Source organism: Sceloporus occidentalis, unplaced genomic scaffold (genome assembly GCF_023333645.1).
Source record: "Sceloporus occidentalis isolate IW3139 unplaced genomic scaffold, rSceOcc1.0.p SCAF_39, whole genome shotgun sequence".
Classification (NCBI taxonomy): Eukaryota; Metazoa; Chordata; class Lepidosauria; order Squamata; family Phrynosomatidae; genus Sceloporus; species Sceloporus occidentalis.
The window spans coordinates 6,229,659-6,247,164 of NW_028317019.1; the positions used below are offsets into that span (position 1 = coordinate 6,229,659).

Here is a 17,506-nt window from a genome sequence, read left to right on the forward strand (position 1 = left end):
TGTGAGGGCAGCAATGGCTTCAGGGTCTGAGACTGCGCATGAACAGATGCCCCCAAAGGCCCCTCCTCAGCATGCGCAGGGATTGCCAGGGCAAAGCTGCTGTTACTTATTCCGCTGGCGGCCTTTGCGGGAAAGGAAGGTATGCGCCGGGGGCTCAGCAGCCTCCCCTTCCTTCCCTCCTTTCTTCCTTTGAAGAGACTGCAATGGAGCCCAAGGTGCAGAGCTGGACTCAGGAGGGAAAGTCAGGAAAGGAAGGCTCTGATTTAGAAATATAGCTGCCCCTGTGTATCCTGTATGTTTGTGTGTGTATTTGCCTCTGCTGGGCAATGGAGCTGAGGACTGAGTAGAGAAGAAAGGTTCAGTTTGGGCAAATTCAGAACTTCAGTGCATCAAAGAGTCCAGTGTGTTGAAATACCAAAGAACTTTATTGAGAAAACATAGAAATTCAGTTTTTAATCCAGAACTGCCCACTCCAATCCAAACAATATATTAAAACCCCCAAACCTAAAATATCACACTCTTCCAAATGTAGCCCCCACCTCCAATTCTCACAGTCTATGCCCCTCAGGTAACAAGGCCCCCTTTGCCATTCCCACAAACTAGCCCTTTCTTTTAATACCGGCCTCCAACTTTCTTCAGCCAACATCCCACAAATTCCAAAAGCTATCATTCCCATAAGTCATATATAACAACTCCCAGCCCCCCCAACTACCTAACCAATACCACGACCCACAATTTACAACCCAAGGTAATTATCTACGTATACTGTTACCAATAAAAACCCAAACTTAACAAAATACAACCTTAAAACATAGACATATAGATAGACAAAGCTTACAAACAAAATCACAAAGGCCTTTCCTTAGCACCACTTGAATGAAAATATATTTTTTATATTCCTTATTGACAAAAATAATATTAGTTCACTGTTGGGATTTGTGTGGCTTCTCTCCTGTGTGGACTCTCTGATGTTTCACTAGATTTGACCTCTGAGAAAAACATTTCCCACAATGCTGGCATTTGTATGGCTTCTCTCCTGTGTGGACTCTCTGATGTGTCACTAGGATTGACTTCCGAGAAAAGCCTTTCCCACAATGCTGGCATTTGTATGGCTTCTCTCCATTGTGGACTCTCTGATGTTTCACTAGGTCTGACTTCGAATAAAAACATTTTCCACAATGCTGGCATTTGTATGGCTTCTCTCCTGTGTGGACTCTCTGATGTATCACTAGGTGTGCCTTCTGAGAAAAACTTTTCCCACAATGCTGGCATTTGTATGGCTTCTCTCCTGTGTGGCCTCTCTGATGTGTCACTAGGTGTGCCTTTGAAGAGAAACATTTCCCACAATGCTGACATTTGTATGGCTTCTCTCCTGTGTGGACTCTCTGATGTGTCACTAGGATTGACTTCCGAGAAAAACCTTTCCCACAATGCTGGCATTTGTATGGCTTCTCTCCTGTGTGGACTCTCTGATGTGTCACTAGGTGTGACCTCCGAGAAAACCTTTTCCCACAATGCTGGCATTTGTATGGCTTCTCTCCTGTGTGGACTCTCTCATGATTCAAATGTTTTTCTGTAAAGAACGACAATGACAGATAAGACTGAAAATCAGAGTTAAGAGAGGAGGGTGTTACCCCACAATTTAGCCCTCATTAACCCCTCCTTATTAGAGATGAAATTAAGAAAGTTGCTGTAAGTAACCCAAGCATGACCCTGCTGCTTATGCCCCTAAATCCATGTACTGATCGTATTCTTAGTCATAGGAGCTAGCAAAGAATGGGGACTGCCTTGAGGGAATCAGTGGAAGCAGATAGTCAAAGGACTGTTGCAAAAATATTCTATTAACCATGTGCAAAAATACTTTGATTGACAGGTGTCATTATATCCTGTGAGACTGCCATTGAGTCCTGAGTCAGAGCCAAGACATGATGCAAGCTAACTGCAGAGGTTCCTTCATGCTGTTTGGCACCAGGAGATGACTCACAATCAATACAGTATGCAGCTCACATGTGGATTGGTGTGGATTGCACTGGAATTGTATGTACAAGAGATGGTGAAATTGATGGAAGTCGGAGAGGAGAGCTTGCAAATATTTGTATTATTTTGCAACTAAAGAGAGAAATTCTCCAAGGATTTCAATGAAATCAACTGTGTTTTTGACTTATTTTTCAGTGTTGAAAGTGGTCAGTGCATTGCTAATATCTATATCTGGACATTGGCTTCTGTACTCTGCTATGTTATTGTTGCGCTGTATCTGGGAGCGTCACCCTCAGATTGTGCTGTATATTGGCTTTTCAACGCGATTGGATTTCATAGCCAAGATGGATCTGAGAGCCAGTGTGCTAATCCTTTTTTTCTAAGATATTTGTACCAAGCAACCATTGCATTCAATTTGGTTTCAGACCATTTTTCCCCCCAGGAAACATTCTAAATCGATTTAAACCTTTTTGAACACTCGGTTTCTGCCCTCAAGCAACAATTACAGTATAAATATCTGCCCTGGATGACTGTTCTTTGACGTCAGTCCAATTACAGACAGACAGTCTGTTGGTTTACATGGTTAAGAATCTCAGTGCTCTCGCCAACCCCACTTGTCACAGGAGCTCCTGACTTCTCTTCCCATTTTGAACCCTCAGCAATTGGAATCCAGATCCGCCTAAGTAAAGTATTACCATTATGAAAGTCTTACATCTCTTGACCACTCCCAATTGTTGTCTAGTTCTTCTGCATGTGTGTGAATGCTTACGTGTGTGTGTGTTTTGCTTTTCCCCTAAATAAAATATAAAAACCTATTTCAAATGCATTTGGAGTTCTGTGTGCTTCCGGGCCTGGTATAGTTGGGCTGAATCCCGAGGTCACTCTTGCCCCAACCAAACTATATCTCTCTTTTCAGCTAAGTACTAAATTCCCCTAAAAGCATTGCACTTGCGGGTGTCCTACCCAAACACCAGCATTTGGGATAACAAAGGGCCTCTGGAATCAACCATGGACCTAAGCAAACTCAGTTTGGACAAAAACATTAGAGAAAAAGGAATTTTTGTGTCACCTTTCCTCTCTTCATAGACATTGCTGATAACTGCTATATGGAGCCCCTTAATATCCCTGAAAACAAGGGCCTGAGCCATGTTCTCACCAGTTCACTCAATCCAATTCTTAAAATCTGTCAGGTTGGTGGCTGCCTCCCAATCCCCAAGGCCCCTCTCCTGGCCCTTCCCAGAGGTCCCTTCCTCTCCGCACAGAGCTAGGCGATCCTGGCTTTGCTCCTGCCTTCCCCTCCTGGCTCCCAGAGGCCTGATCCATTTCCCTTTCTCTCTCCGCTCTCGAACCTTCCCTCTTTCCCATCTGCACTGCTTCAGCATTTCACCTTCAGCATCTCTCCCCTCCCTTTCTATTTTTCACATTCCCTCCATCTCTCTATCACAGACAGAAACACAGTGTGTGTGTGAGGCATAAAAGGGACAGTTTGAGGCCCATTTGTTGAGAAAGGCAGGATATTCAGTATACAAATAATGTATTAGGAAAGGCAGAACAAGGGGGCTGGGACCTGGATTCCAATTTTGGTGAGGGTCAAATGCCAGAGAGGATCCTTAAAACAGCTTTAAGACATCTCCAAGACTGAGATGGATTACTCTTGGGGATGGGGGGGGGGGGGGGTGACATTGCCTCCCAGGGGATCTCAGAAGCAATCCCACATTGTGTCACCTTAAAATATGGAATACTTGTATTATTATGCAGTCTGTTTACAGTGGATCGAAGAATGGATATGATTAAGATATGATAAGTTATTAGAAATGGAAAACACAAAAAGGTTTGGATATCATGCCTTCTTGTGGTATGACAAAATTAAAGCTAATACAGATTTTTGCCATCACTTTATAAGAAATTTATTGTTTAGAGTAGGGGTTAAAATTAAAAAAACTATTTTATAGACAAATAATATCATGGGTCTCTATTCAAGAAGCTTTCTATAGAAGAACAAAAATGGAGGGTCAGAAATGGTTAACATACAGGGACCTGTTAACAACAGAAAAAATTATTTAATAATGAAACCTAGCAATGAGAGAGAGAACAAGATTAATAAGAATTGGTTTCTGTTTAGACAAATGTTTGAAAGATATAAAATTGATAAAAAAAGAGCATGGTCTTACAGATAAGAAAAATGAAATGGATGCTATAATCTTTGATGATAAATGCGGACATAGTTCAAAATATTACAAATTACTGAAGCAAAGGAATTTGGAACAGGAAAGTGTGAAGCATTGTATGATAAAATGGGCTCAGGACACAAAAAATACAATAGAAATTGACCTATGGGGAAAATCTTGGCGAGATACTAATTCTTTCACACTTTGTCAAAATTATGAAGAAAATTATATTAAAATGATGTATCGCTGGTATATATATATCCCCAGATGAACTAAGCAAAATGTACAAGAATGGAAGCAGTAGTTGTTGGAAATGCAGTAAACAAAGAGGAGCTTTTTACCACCTTTGGTGGAAGTGTACAGAAGTGGGGAAATACTGGGGGGAAATACACATTTTGATGTCAAACATGTTAGGAATAGCATTACCATTTAGTCCTTTATTATTTTTATTAATTAAAAATAATATTAGAAAAATGATTATTAGAAAAAGAAGTGGAAAAAATATAGACGTATTATTTTATATATGGTCACAATAGCTAGAATTGTTTATGCTAGTTCCTGGAAAGAGAAAAGAATTCCAACAGAAGATGAGTGGATAAATAAATTAGAAGAAACAATGGAGATGGATATATTGACTGCATCGCTAAAGGATCTGGATAAGGGAATGGGAAGATAAAAGATAAAAAGGGAATGGGAATGCCTAAAAAATTTTGAAGTAAAAAGCTAATTAAGAAGTAAAAAACTTTTTATTTGAAGATGTATACCTAGGAGATATGATATGGTTAGTAATTTAAAATATGCATTTACTTTGGGGAAGCCATGATATATATTAGAATTAAATAATATAATATAATGTTTTAGATTTACATAGTTGTTAGTTTTAATGTATGTTTTGTTTTATGTTTTGGTATTGAAACCAATGTTTTATGTATGTTTGTTTATATGCTTGCAATGTTTGTAATGTGATGTCTGTTATTAATAAAATTTAAAAACATAAAAATAAAAATATGGTTTAATGTTTTGCCCCTCAATATCCCACAGCATCCCTTTGGGGAAGTGGAGGCCATTTTGCCACTGTTGGGCCCTCTCTGATCCATTGCAGGGCCAAGGGAGGCCTTTTTCCCACCAAGCCTTTCCAGGGCGTCAAAAGGCTGGAAGAGGGGTCACAAAAGCCAGGAAACTTGCTCAGGAATGGGCTGAGGACCATTTAGGGGCAAAAAGCATTAATCTCCATGGCTCCTTCCCACAAAATTCCAGAACTGGCAGTTTACAATTGGATATTTAGAAGCCTTACAAAGTGGAGAACAATAGTGCCTCACTAAAACTAGAAATTCCAAGATGCCACATGAAGTTGTTATGACAGTTAAATTACGTGTGAAAGGGAACTAGGAATGGTAGTAGAGCACAAGTTGAACATGTGTCAACAATGTGATGCAGCAGCTAAAAACGCCAATGTGATCCTAGGCTGTATCAATAGGAGTATAGTGTCAAGATCAAGGTAAGTAATAGTGCCACTCTATTCTCTTTTGGTCAGGGCTCACTTGCAATAATCCTGTGTCCAGTTCTGGGCAACACAATTCAAACAGATGTTCAGAAGCTGGAGCATGTCCCGAGTAAGGAAACCAAAATGGTGAATGGTCTGGAAACCATGCTCTCTGAGGAATGACTTAGGGATCTGGGTATGTTTAGCTTTGAATAGAGAAGGTTAAGAGTGGATATGACAGCCCTGTTCAAATATTTGAAGAGATGTCATATTCAGGATGGAACAGGCTTGCTTTCTTCTACTCCAGAGAAAAGGACATGGAACAACGGATGCAAGCCACAGGGACAAGAGATTCCACTTAAACTTTAGGAGGAACCTCCTGAGAGTAAGAGCTCTTCAATAATGGAATATACTTCCTCAGAGTTTGGTGGAGTCTCTTTCTTTGGAGGTCTTTAAACAGAAGCTGGAAAGCCATCTCTTGGGGGTGCTTTATTCCTGCATGGCAGAAGATTGAACTGGATGGTCCTTGTGGTCTATTTCAACTCTTTGATTCTATAATTCTAAAGTAGAATCATAGCGCTCTGACAGTAAATTATGAAGGGCCCTCAATCTTCACAGGAAGGGCAATGGATTCAGGTTCCTTACCCACAGAGGCCACATTCTCATAATTCTCCATCATAACGGAACTGTACATAAGTTTCTGATTTTTCGTCAACAGTTTCCATTCCTCTTCGGTGAAATATACCGCCACATCCGCAAAGGTCACCTGCAAACAGAAAATAGCCCTCATCCAGAGAGTGACTAAACAAAAGGGGAGGAAAGCACATAGTGCATTGCAAATATTATTTCAACACTTTAAAATTCAGTCTGGGAAATAAACTTTAAATTCTGCCAGCAAGAAAAAAGCTACTGCCTTTGAGATCCAGTTTGTCTCGAATCTTTTCAATATAATATACAATATAATAAACAATATAATTTAGGCCATGGCTGGGATATTGATGATGGATTAGGATACTGACTATCCCAACACATACAGTACATTTAGCCACCAAAGAATTATGGTGCATTTAGACATTTCTTGCCACATTTTGAAGGCAAATGTCATTTTTATAAAGCAGTCCTGGGGAGCACTCTGGGCTTAAGGGTCACTAGGCCCACCCCCAATTTATATCCAGAGACATTCTCCCATAGCCCCCAACATTTCATTGATGGGAAAAACAAGACATGTGTGGACAAGCAACCCAGAAGGCAGTGAAGATGGCCAAAGTTGTTTATGAGGAAGATCACACATGCTAGGAAAGGCAAAGCAGTTTGCTTTTGCTTCAACCTCCTGGGAAGGGCCATATCCAGTCTCCTTTTTCCTCTCCTCTCCCCACTTTTGAGTTGATAGGCTGTAAACTCAGTTGCACTCAGGAACTGAAGTGAGCTGAGAAGGGGGAAAGTGGGAGGAGGATAGACCAACTGGGACATGTTTAAAAGCCCCTGAATAAGTGAGGTGAAAGAGGATTAACCAGGACTGTCTCTGCCAAACTCGGACAGTATATTAATTGCTTCCTTTCATAAATTGGCCCAGAAGTGACACAGATGGAGCTAATAGGATAGTGACTCACCAAAGAGCTGTTGTACTTCGGCAGCCTCTTTCTGTTGGAGCCCAACTCCCTCCTCTTGGCCTCTGTGTTAGCCATCAGGTGGTCAAGGGGTCCTGGTGGCCCTGCACTTGGTCACTTCCAGCAAGAGAGGCCCAAAGCCGTATCCAAACAGGCCGAGATGGAGTTCCTGAGAAAAAGGACAAGGGTTAGGATTGGCTTGGCAAGAAACCCTGCAGCACTCAAAGACGCAGAGAACAGCATCCTGCTGGTGACACACGCAGATGACATATGCCTCATTTGGGCTGATGCAGAGGTGGATATCCCCTTCCTCCCTCTGCTTCAAACAAAGCTTCCCAGACCTAGGATAGATTCACTGCAGCTCCCCTACACAACAGATACTCCATGCCTTATTAGAGTGGTGGGGGATCAGGGGATGGGGAATTTGAGAGGGCCCTGGTTATGTCCCCGTAGTTAGATGTGAAATGAGTGCATCATAAATAAATAAATCATCTGCTGAAAGCCCCAGAGGTCCCCAGTGCTTTTCCCCATCATCAGCCCCTTTCCCAAGAAGGCTGCATCCGCACTATAGAAATAAGGCACTTTCACACCGCTTTAACCCTCAGTGCTATGGAATCCTGGGATTTTACATTCTCTGCCAGAGAGCTCTGGTGCCACAACAAACTACAAATCCCAGGATTCCACAAAGTGGAGCAGGAGAGTTAAAGCGGTTTCAAACTGGATTATTTCTTCAGTGCAGAAACAGCCTGAGTCGGTTGTAAAAGGGTAGAAGCACCCTAGTCTTGTTTAATTCTTGGTAATATGTGTTATTCTGGTCTGTCTCCTTCCTTCTTCCCTGAAAATCTCTCAATAAGGAAACTGGGGAGACTTTTAAAGCCTCCCAAATGAACCACTTTTGGCCTCTTTTGGGGGACTAGCCTCCCCTTAGAAGCCAAAGACCAATGTTTGTGAAGAAGAAGAAGAAGAAGGCTTGTATTAAAACTATCCTCCCATTTCTGATCCCCTTTAAAACCCATGTTCCCCAGAAGGAGCAGAGCTGTGTAATAAGAAAACCCTCTCAGAAAAGAGACACAAAAGACACACAAAGAGACACACTTCCTCCCTTTTGGCCCAAGGAACCTGGCCTCCTTCTCTCTCTGGAGCCTCAGGAGAGAAAGAGAGGCCTCTGTATAACTGAGGCCTCAGAGAAGGTTCCAGAACTTTATTCCCCACAGTCACAAGCAGCACAAAATGGCCCCCAGAACACAAAATGGCCACCACCTCAGCGCTTGGCAGTTGGAGGCCTCAGCACAGCAGTGAAGCCTACCTCTTCCAGGCCTTGTCCCTCCCCTCTCCTTTCCTCTCCTCTCCCCTCCTTCCTTCCCTCCTTGTCTTTATCCCTCTCCTTCCTTTCCTCTCTCTGTCCCCTTCTCACTCTCTGCTCCTCTCTCTCTCTTCCGGGCGCAGAGCTAAATAGAGAGGCAGAAGCTCCTCCCCTTCTTCATTCTGGCCAATGGGGGCAGAGGAGCTGGAAGGCCCCGCCCCCTGCCCCACCCTCACAGGCTCCTCCTGCAGTTAATATGGAACAAGGCAGGAGGGACTGAGGGGCCCTGGAGCCCCAGACACACGGACACTGGCCAAAGGCACACATCCCCAAAGCCTAAGACCCATGAGATGGCAACACTATGCAGGGCAGGACCCTCCTCTCTCTGGCCCTGTGGATGCTGGGAGATCCAGTCCAGGGAATACACTGTAAACCCCATTGGCAAGAGGAAAGGCTACTACTACTCTCTGATGTCTCACTAGGTGTCAGAACCAGTTATTAAGATCAGTTGTACGGTTATATCTTTTCAGTTCATGTACATTCACTTGATTTAAAAACCTCCCAAAGGAGCTACCTTTGGGGTAGTTTGGGGGACAATCGTCGTCTCAGTGGTCCTCCTATTAGAGACCCCTCCTCTTTTGACCCAAATCCTTTATGAGGCCAAAAACCCCTTTGTTAGGAAGCGAACACCAAATATCTCAGGAAGGCTCTATATCTCTGAGGTTGGAATCCTCTGATCAATGGCCCACATCCAAACTTATACCAAAAGTAGAAAGTCTATTGTGAGAGCATTGCAGTAGTGATCTGTAACACTTTTTTGCAGAGTCTGAGGCTTCAGAGAAAAATGTACACTTTTAAAATTATTATTATTACTATTAACCTTTATTTATAAAGCGCTGTAAATTTACACAGCGTTGTACATACAAAAAGCCCCCTCCTTTCTCCCCCTGCTAGTTCCCCACCCCAGACACACTTAGCCAGGTCCCCATCACAACCCAGCCTCACTCAAGACATTTGAAACATGCCAGCTAAGAATAGTTGTCTAAAACAACACTCCAAAGCAGTTAATAGGGCCCCACTTAGAAACTAACACCACTTTAATATTCTACCCATATACTCTCCACCCCACCCCCCAACATCTTAGGTAACAGAACAATATAGGTCAGATATCTCAAGACATACATGAAGTGATTATATATGAACTGAATATATACAGCATTATAACTGATCTCAATAACAGGTTCTGACAATATCTCCCAAGGCCCCCTCCCTCCAGGACCCCCTTCCACTCTTCCCCTCCATCTCTCTCTCTCTCCTCTGAAGGCCTCAAACTGCCAACTGCCAAGCGCTCAGGCAGAGGCAGCCATTTTGTGTTCTGGGGGCCATTTTGTGTTCTGGGGGCCATTTTGTGCTGTTTGTGACTATGGAGAATGTTCCAGAACCTTCTCTGAGGCCCCAGTTGAACAGAGGTATCTCTTTCTCTCCCTGAGGCTCCAGAGAGAGAAGGAGGCCTGGCTCCTTGGGCCAAAAGGAAGGAAGTGTGTCTCTTCGTGTGTCTAGTCCTCTCCTTTCTTGGGAGTCGCTGTGGGGCCATGAGATTTTTTGAGGGGGGGAATCCTAGAGAAACCATGGAACCTCAGAATATGATCAAGATTACAAGGTTGTTTATGAGGAAGGAGAAGCAAACTAGGAGAGGATACAGCCTTTTGCTTTTGCCTGAGCCTATGGGAAGGGCCCCTCTTCTCCTTTCTCCTTGGCTGTCTTCATGGAGGACAGACGCCTTTTGCCCTTTGGACTCAGTTTGCAGCAATGGCAGTGAGCTCAAGAAAAGGGTAGAAATGGCAGGAGGAGGAGGAAACTGTGGCCTTTGAAGAGCAGCTGAAAAGGTGGGAGGGCAGAGGATGAACCAGGGGAGGGTCCCTGCCAAACTGGGAGAGTTGGAGGGCATTCAGAAGGACCTGGGCCTGGAAATGGAGGAGGAGAAGGGGGCTTGCAAAATGACCTCCGTAGATGAGAAAGCTGGGCCAAGTCCATGAAATAAAATGGCCCAGTGAAATGGTGTCCATAATATAGGAGCCAGTGTGGCATAGTGGTTTGAGCATAGCTGAACTATGACTCTGGAGTTCAGATTTGGAATCCCAGCTCTACCATGGAAGCCCATTGGGGACTTTGGGCAAGTCACACTCTCTCAGCCTCAGGGAAAGGCAATGGGAAAACTATTCTGAAGACATTTGCCAAGGAAACCCTGTGATAGGTCTGCCTTAGGGTCACCATAAATTCAAAACGACTTGGAGACACACAATAATAACAACAACAAAAGCAATGTCTATTATATAAAATGACAAAAACAAGAGTTGCTCTTGGAATTTACATTGTGTTTCTATGTTTTGAAGCTTTGGATGGTTCAATCCATGGGTAAAGAAATCTGTAGGTAGAGAGGTCCATCATCCTCCTCATCATCATCATCATGAAAAAATAGAGGGTCTTCTTTATCAGATTTTTATCAGGAGGGCAACTAAAATGGTCAAGGGTCTGGAAACCATGCCCTATGAGGAACGCCTTAGGGAGCTGGGGATGTTTAATCTGGAGAGGAGAAGATTAAGAGGTGATATGATAGCCTTGTTTAAATACTTGAAGGGATGTCATATTGTCATATTCAGGATGTCCTGAAGAAAGAGGCTCCTCCCTCCCTAACTGTCATCTTTCGGCCTCTGAGGGAGAGAGAAGGCTGGCCCAGTTCCATCAGGGGCTAGCCTGAAGATAGAGGCTCCTCCCTCCCCAACTGTCATCGTTTGGCCTCTGAGGGAGAGAGAAGGCTGGCCCAGTACCATCAGGGGCTAGCCTGAAGACAGAGGCTCCTCCCTCCCTAACTGTCATCTTTTGGCCTCTGAGGGAGAGAGAAGGCTGGCCCAGTACCATCGGGCTAGCCTGAAGACAGAGGCTCCTCCCTCCCTAACTGTCATCTTTCGGCCTCTGAGGGAGAGAGAAGGCTGGCCCAGTACCATCAGGGGCTAGCCTGAAGAAAGAGGCTCCTCCCTCCCCAACTGTCATCTTTCGGCCTCTGAGGGAGAGAGAAGGCGGGCCCAGTACCATCAGGGGCTAGCCTGAAGAAAGAGGCTCCTCCCTCCCAACTGTCATCTTTCGGCCTCTGAGGGAGAGAGAAGGCTGGCCCAGTACCATCAGGGGCTAGCCTGAAGAAAGAGGCTCCTCCCTCCCCAACTGTCATCTTTCGGCCTCTGAGGGAAAGAGAAGGCTGGCCCAGTACCATCAGGGGCTAGCCTGAAGAAAGAGGCTCCTCCCTCCCCAACTGTCATCTTTCGGCCTCTGAGGGAGAGAGAAGCCTGGCCCAGTACCATCAGGGGCTAGCCTGAAGAAAGAGGCTCCTCCCTCCCCAACTGTCATCTTTCGGCCTCTGAGGGAGAGAGAAGGCTGGCCCAGTTCCATCAGGGGCTGGCCTGAAGAAAGAGGCTCCTCCCTCCCTAACTGTCATCTTTCGGCCTCTGAGGGAGAGAGAAGCCTGGCCCAGTTCCATCAGGGGCTAGCCTGAAGAAGGAGGCTCCTCCCTCCCCAACTGTCATCTTTCGGCCTCTGAGGGAGAGAGAAGGCTGGCCCAGTACCATCAGGGGCTAGCCTGAAGAAAGAGGTTCCTCCCTCCCCAACTGTCATCTTTCGGCCTCTGAGGGAGAGAGAAGGCTGGCCCAGTTCCATCAGGGGCTGGCCTGAAGAAAGAGGCTCCTCCCTCCCTAACTGTCATCTTTCAGCCTCTGAGGGAGAGAGAAGGCTGGCCCAGTTCCATCAGGGGCTAGCCTGAAGAAGAAGAGCCCTCCCTCCGGTCCATCTGCCTTGGTCCAGGCCTCAGAGGGAGAGAAGAATGCTGGACCTGATTCCCTCCCCCCTCACCATTCCCTTCTCCTTTTGTGTCGTGTCTTTTAGATTGTAAGCCTGTGGGCAGGGAACTGTCTGTTATCCCCTCTATTGTAAACCGCTCGGATTCCCAGTGATTGGGCGGTATATAAATAAAACCTATTATTATTATTATTATTATTATTATTATATTGAGGAGGGAGCAAGCTTGTTTTCTGCTGCTCCAGAGACTAGGACCCGGAGCAATGGAAACAAGCTACAGGAAAAGAGATTCCACCTCAACATCAGGAGGAACTTCCTGAGAGTAAGGGCTGTTCGACAGTGGAACAAACTCCCTCAGAGATTTTGGTGAGTCTTCCTCCTTGGAGGTCTTTAAGCAGAGGCTGGATGGCCATCTATCAGGGATGCTTTGATTGAAAGTTCCTGCATGGCAGAATGGGGTTGGACTGGATGGCCCTAGTGGTCTCTTCCAACTCTACAATTCTATGATCAAAAGTGTTAAAAATCAAACAGGAGAAAGGCACCACTGTTTTGTGCATTTTGGATGTTATTGTTTACAGTGTGGCCAAAACACCTTCTCCTGGATATGCTTTCTAGATTCCAGGATACTACATTTTTTTTTAACTTTGGTGCTAAAAGGAAAAAAACCATATAGGACCAACAACAATAACACAGATACAATTACGAGACTTGACAAATACAAATATTTACAAGCAACAAAACTTGTGAAACATGGTAAGGCGTGGTACAGGCCGCCAGAAAGAGGCGCATCCCCGGCGCCACTCTTTCCTCTGCAGAAGCGCCGCAACAACCAAATTGAGCAGCGCTGTTGCAGAGCAAAAAAGGAGCGCACGGAAGTGTCTCCTTTTTGCGGCGCACTTCTGCCACCCCAAAGCGCCAGCGATGGCGCGGGTACGTTGCAGTTGTGCCGCCCCATTTGGAGGTGGCACATCTGCAGTTTCATCGTTATGCGCTGTGTATGGTGGGTGCACTGCAGCTGCGACGCCCTCGTCACATGCGAGGGTTGCTGGCTGTGTGGTCACTCCACCTACCAGGCAACCCTCACACGTGACAAGGGTGCCTCAAAGGCTTCTAAAGGCTTCTAAAAACCGATCAAAGCAGCTAACAGTAAAAGCACTGGTGAAACACAATAACAACTTGTCATTGCTGTGTCCCAAACTCTCCCAGTTCCTCCCATCCATAATAAAATATAATTAGTTCTTAAACAATTATTAAAACAATTATTAAAAATAGGGCAGAAGCAGTTAGAGCAGTTGCTGAACAATTAAATTAACAAGAGATTGCTGGAATGCTAATCTGGAAAGAGATATGTCTTAATGAACTTTTTAAAGCCTTAAAGACTGGTGATATGTCAGATCTCTTCTGGAGGCTGTTCCATAACTTGGGAGAAGGTCCTTTGTGTAACTGCAGAGAGCCTTGTTATTGATGGCTGCAGTAAGTTTTTACTAGAGGACCTCAAAGTGTGGGGCAGATTGTATGGGAGAAGGCGATCCCATAAGTAAGCTGGACCCAAGGCATGGAGGGCTTTAAAGGTTATAACCAAGACCTTGTACTGTCCCCAGAAATTAATGGGCAGCCATTATAGGTGTGATATGGACACCTCTAGATATTCCAGTGACCACTCTGGCTGCCATATTTTGGATTTGTTGAAGTTTCCGGACTAAGTGCAAGGATAGCCCTATGTAGAGCTCATTGCGGAAGTCAAGGCATGAGGTTACCAGCGCATGCATCATAGTTTTCATGTCCTCAGGTTCCAGGAAGAGGCGCAGTTGGCGTATCAACCAAAGCTGATAACAGTCACTCCTTGCTGTTGGCATCTATCTGAGCTGACATCTGGAGTGACAGATTCAGGAGCACCCCCAAACTGCAAACATAGTCCTTTAGGGGAAATGCAACCGCTTCCAGGACCAGTTGGCAAACCTCCATACCTGGATTAGGACCTCCAACAATCAGCACCTCCGTTTTACCTGGATTCAGTTTCAGTCTGTTTTTCCTCATCCAGCCCATTACTGTCCCAAGACATTCATTCAGAGGGGAGATGCCTTCCTTAGTTGATGCTGAGATATATATATCTTGGTGTCATGAGGATACTGATAGCATCTCACCCCATGCGCCTGGATGATCTCTCGCAGCGGTTTCATGTAGATGTTAAACAGCACTGAAAGAAAGCATTCTTAAAGTTGTGCATAGATGGTACCTCACACCATACAACTTGCACGCCTTACTAAGAACCCCACCTATGCTGTTGGAGAGGATGTAATACTAGAGGTACCTTCCTGCGCATGTGGTCCGATTGTCCAAGTGTATATGCATTTTGGCATTCAGTAGTTAACTTAGTTTCAGAAATCAATGATCAAAAGATTGTCCCTTCTCCAGAACTTTTATTGCTTTCAGTGTTTATTAGTGAAAACAAGACATTACACAATAAAGATATTGTGGCACTTTTGTTGGCATTGGCCAGGATTGACATTGCCAGGGCTGGGAAAACTGGAAAGGTCAATATGACTGATTGGTGGTCCTGATTTTGGGATTTTTGGTTTATGGAAAAGCTCACTGATCAATCCAGAAGGTTGCGGGGGGGAATCTTCCTCTGCCTTTTGAAGAACGATGGTCCCCACTTATATCTGATCTCAACCACATTGGAGCAGAAATGGGCCTTCCTTTGTAATAGGATTCCCTTTCGAGGACTGAACTGGTGCAAAGAAGGTATCTCTGTCTTCTGAGTCCATCCCTGTTTTTATGTAATGTTGCCCTTTTACATCCCATGTGACCTTGAATTTTTGAAGTTGGTTTTTAAGGTTTAAGAAAAAACAGCATTAGTGACAGGACGACTCCCCAAGGAACGCCAGATTTAAGCCCCCTTTTAGAGGAGCAACTGTCCTCAAGTATCTCCATCTGGAATCTGCCTGAGAGATAGGACCAGAACCACCACAACGTATTGCCCCCGATCCCCAATTCCCAGAATCTCAGATCATTGCCCAAGCTGTCAGGGAAGGCATTATGAGGTAGGACAGAAATTTGCATGTGGATGGTGATTGGCTGAGGGCCAAAGAGGAAGGAGGAGCCTTTGTGGGGCTCTGGAAGTCTATTCAGATTGACTGTAGACTACTGAGGTAGGAAGGAAATTTGCATATGTGCGGTGATTGGCTGAGGCTTCTGGGAGATGAAGTCCAAAACACCTGGAGGGCTGGAGTTTGAGGACCCCTGATTTAAAGCATCACAGTGAGCTGTGATAGCTCTTACAATGGGTCCTGGGGGGTGGGTACATCAGTCTGGTCCAAGATACCCCCACCTCGCTTCAATAGTCCCATTATGCTTCTCTTCCCTTGGCCCTTTCACTCCTTCCTTCCTTCCTTCCTTCCTTCCTTCCTTCCTTCCTTCCTTCCTTCTCTCTCTTCCTTTCACCTCCAGCCAGCCAGGCAGAGAGCTGAGCCAAGCCAGAAGCAACCCTTTCTCTCCCCCAATTCCTCCAGGGGCCAAGGAAGGCAGCAGAGGCAAGGCAGCAGTGAGAGGGGCATGGCCAGGACTTTGGATCCCCCCGAAGCCAGAGGACGCTGGCCAGGAGACAGCCTTCTCCATTAACATCCCTGGCTCCCAGTGGCAGGGACGCAGTGGTGAATGGTGGGTGAGGCTGTGGGTGCCAATTTAAAGGATCCCTTCAGTCTGCCCTGGGAACAACCCTCACCCGTCTGAGGACAGATGATGCCAACTGGAGGGTACCTTTTTCCTTGTGTACTTTTATTTCATATGTTCTTAGACAGATCTGTGGTGGGACACTTGGAAGGAGATGGACATGGGCAAGTAGAATATCATTCAGATGGAAAATTGGGGGAGGGGAGAGAATGGCTATACAAGATGTGCATGGTGCGCTAACAGGGTGAAATGTTGGTACAGTGGAAGGAGAGATTAATGTTTGATATCTATCTACCCTTCCATTCACCCTGCTTTCCCAAAAGAGCTGGAGAGCATACCAAACCAACCACAGAACCTTTCCCTGCTCCTGTGTAATGCCAGGTCAGTCAAAAATGCAACGCAGATAGTCCAGGATCTCCTACTGGACCAAGAAGCTGACCTGCCTTGTTTCACGGTGACCTGGCTGGGTGATGATAGCTCAGCCACCTGGGCTCAGGCCTTACCAGCCGGGTTCTCCACCAGTGAGCAGGTAAGGGGACGTTGCTTTGGTCCATAAAGACAATCTTGCTTTGGCCAGGATACCTATCCATAAGATGGACCACATTGAATGTATTTACCTCAGCTTAAGGACTAGGGAAAGTCTGGGGATTCTGTTGGTTTAATGTCCACCCCCTTCCTTAACAGACTCCCTAGCGGAGCTGACACAACTGCTGTCGGAGCTGCTGCTGGAGTCCTGGGCGACCTCAACATCCCCCTCGAGGCCGGTTTAACGAACGTATCTGGTGCAGCTCGGGAGTCCATGGTCAGCATGACAAACATGGGCCTTTCCCAGATAGTCTCTGAGCCCACGCACTGTGCAGGTCATACTCTCAATGTGGTCTTCTTTACGGAACAGGCACATCCGTGGGTGGAGGTAGTCAATATCTCTGCATTGTCATGGACCATGGATCATTTCCTGGTCAAGGTCGAGCTGAAGGCCACTATTTCCCCCGTCGGGGTTGGAGGACTTATTAAAATGGTCCGCCCTCGAAGGTTGATGAAACCCACTAGGTTCCCAGAAGCCTTAGAGGGTTTGATGGCTGGTATTGCCTGCGATTCTGTTGAAGCTCTGGTCAATGGTCTTACCAGAGCTATAGACACTATTGCTCCCAAGCGCCCTTTTTCAACCCGCTTCAAACCACAGTTCATGGTATACTAAAGATCTCAAATTAATGAAGGGGGCTGGACAATGGCTAGAGCGCTTCTGGCAGAAATATGGACTGATACCTGATAAGGGTTTTTCTTAAATCCTATGTAGTAGCAATAGATGCAGCTAAGAAGTCCTTCTACTCTGCATGTACTGCATTTGCAAAGTCTCGTCCTGCAGAGCTATTCAGGATGGTAAGGGACTTGGCTCAAATGTCCTCCACCCTCAAGTCTTTGTGAGAACCTACAAAAGTCTGCTATGATG

At 45.4% G+C, this 17,506-nt stretch overlaps 1 protein-coding gene across 1 annotated transcript in view; it reads right to left on the bottom strand.

Moving 5' to 3' along the window:
- Positions 1-295: 295 nt before the first annotated feature.
- Positions 296-17,506, bottom strand: part of LOC149290482 (uncharacterized) — a 52,254-nt gene continuing 35,043 nt past the window's right edge. The window contains exons 5-6 of the mRNA XM_089489344.1: positions 6,274-6,429; positions 296-1,573 (exon numbers count right to left, since the gene is read on the bottom strand). Coding sequence (XP_089345470.1) covers positions 924-1,573; positions 6,274-6,429 — 806 coding nt within the window. The 3' untranslated portion in view covers positions 296-923. The remainder of the gene's footprint in view (positions 1,574-6,273; positions 6,430-17,506) is intronic.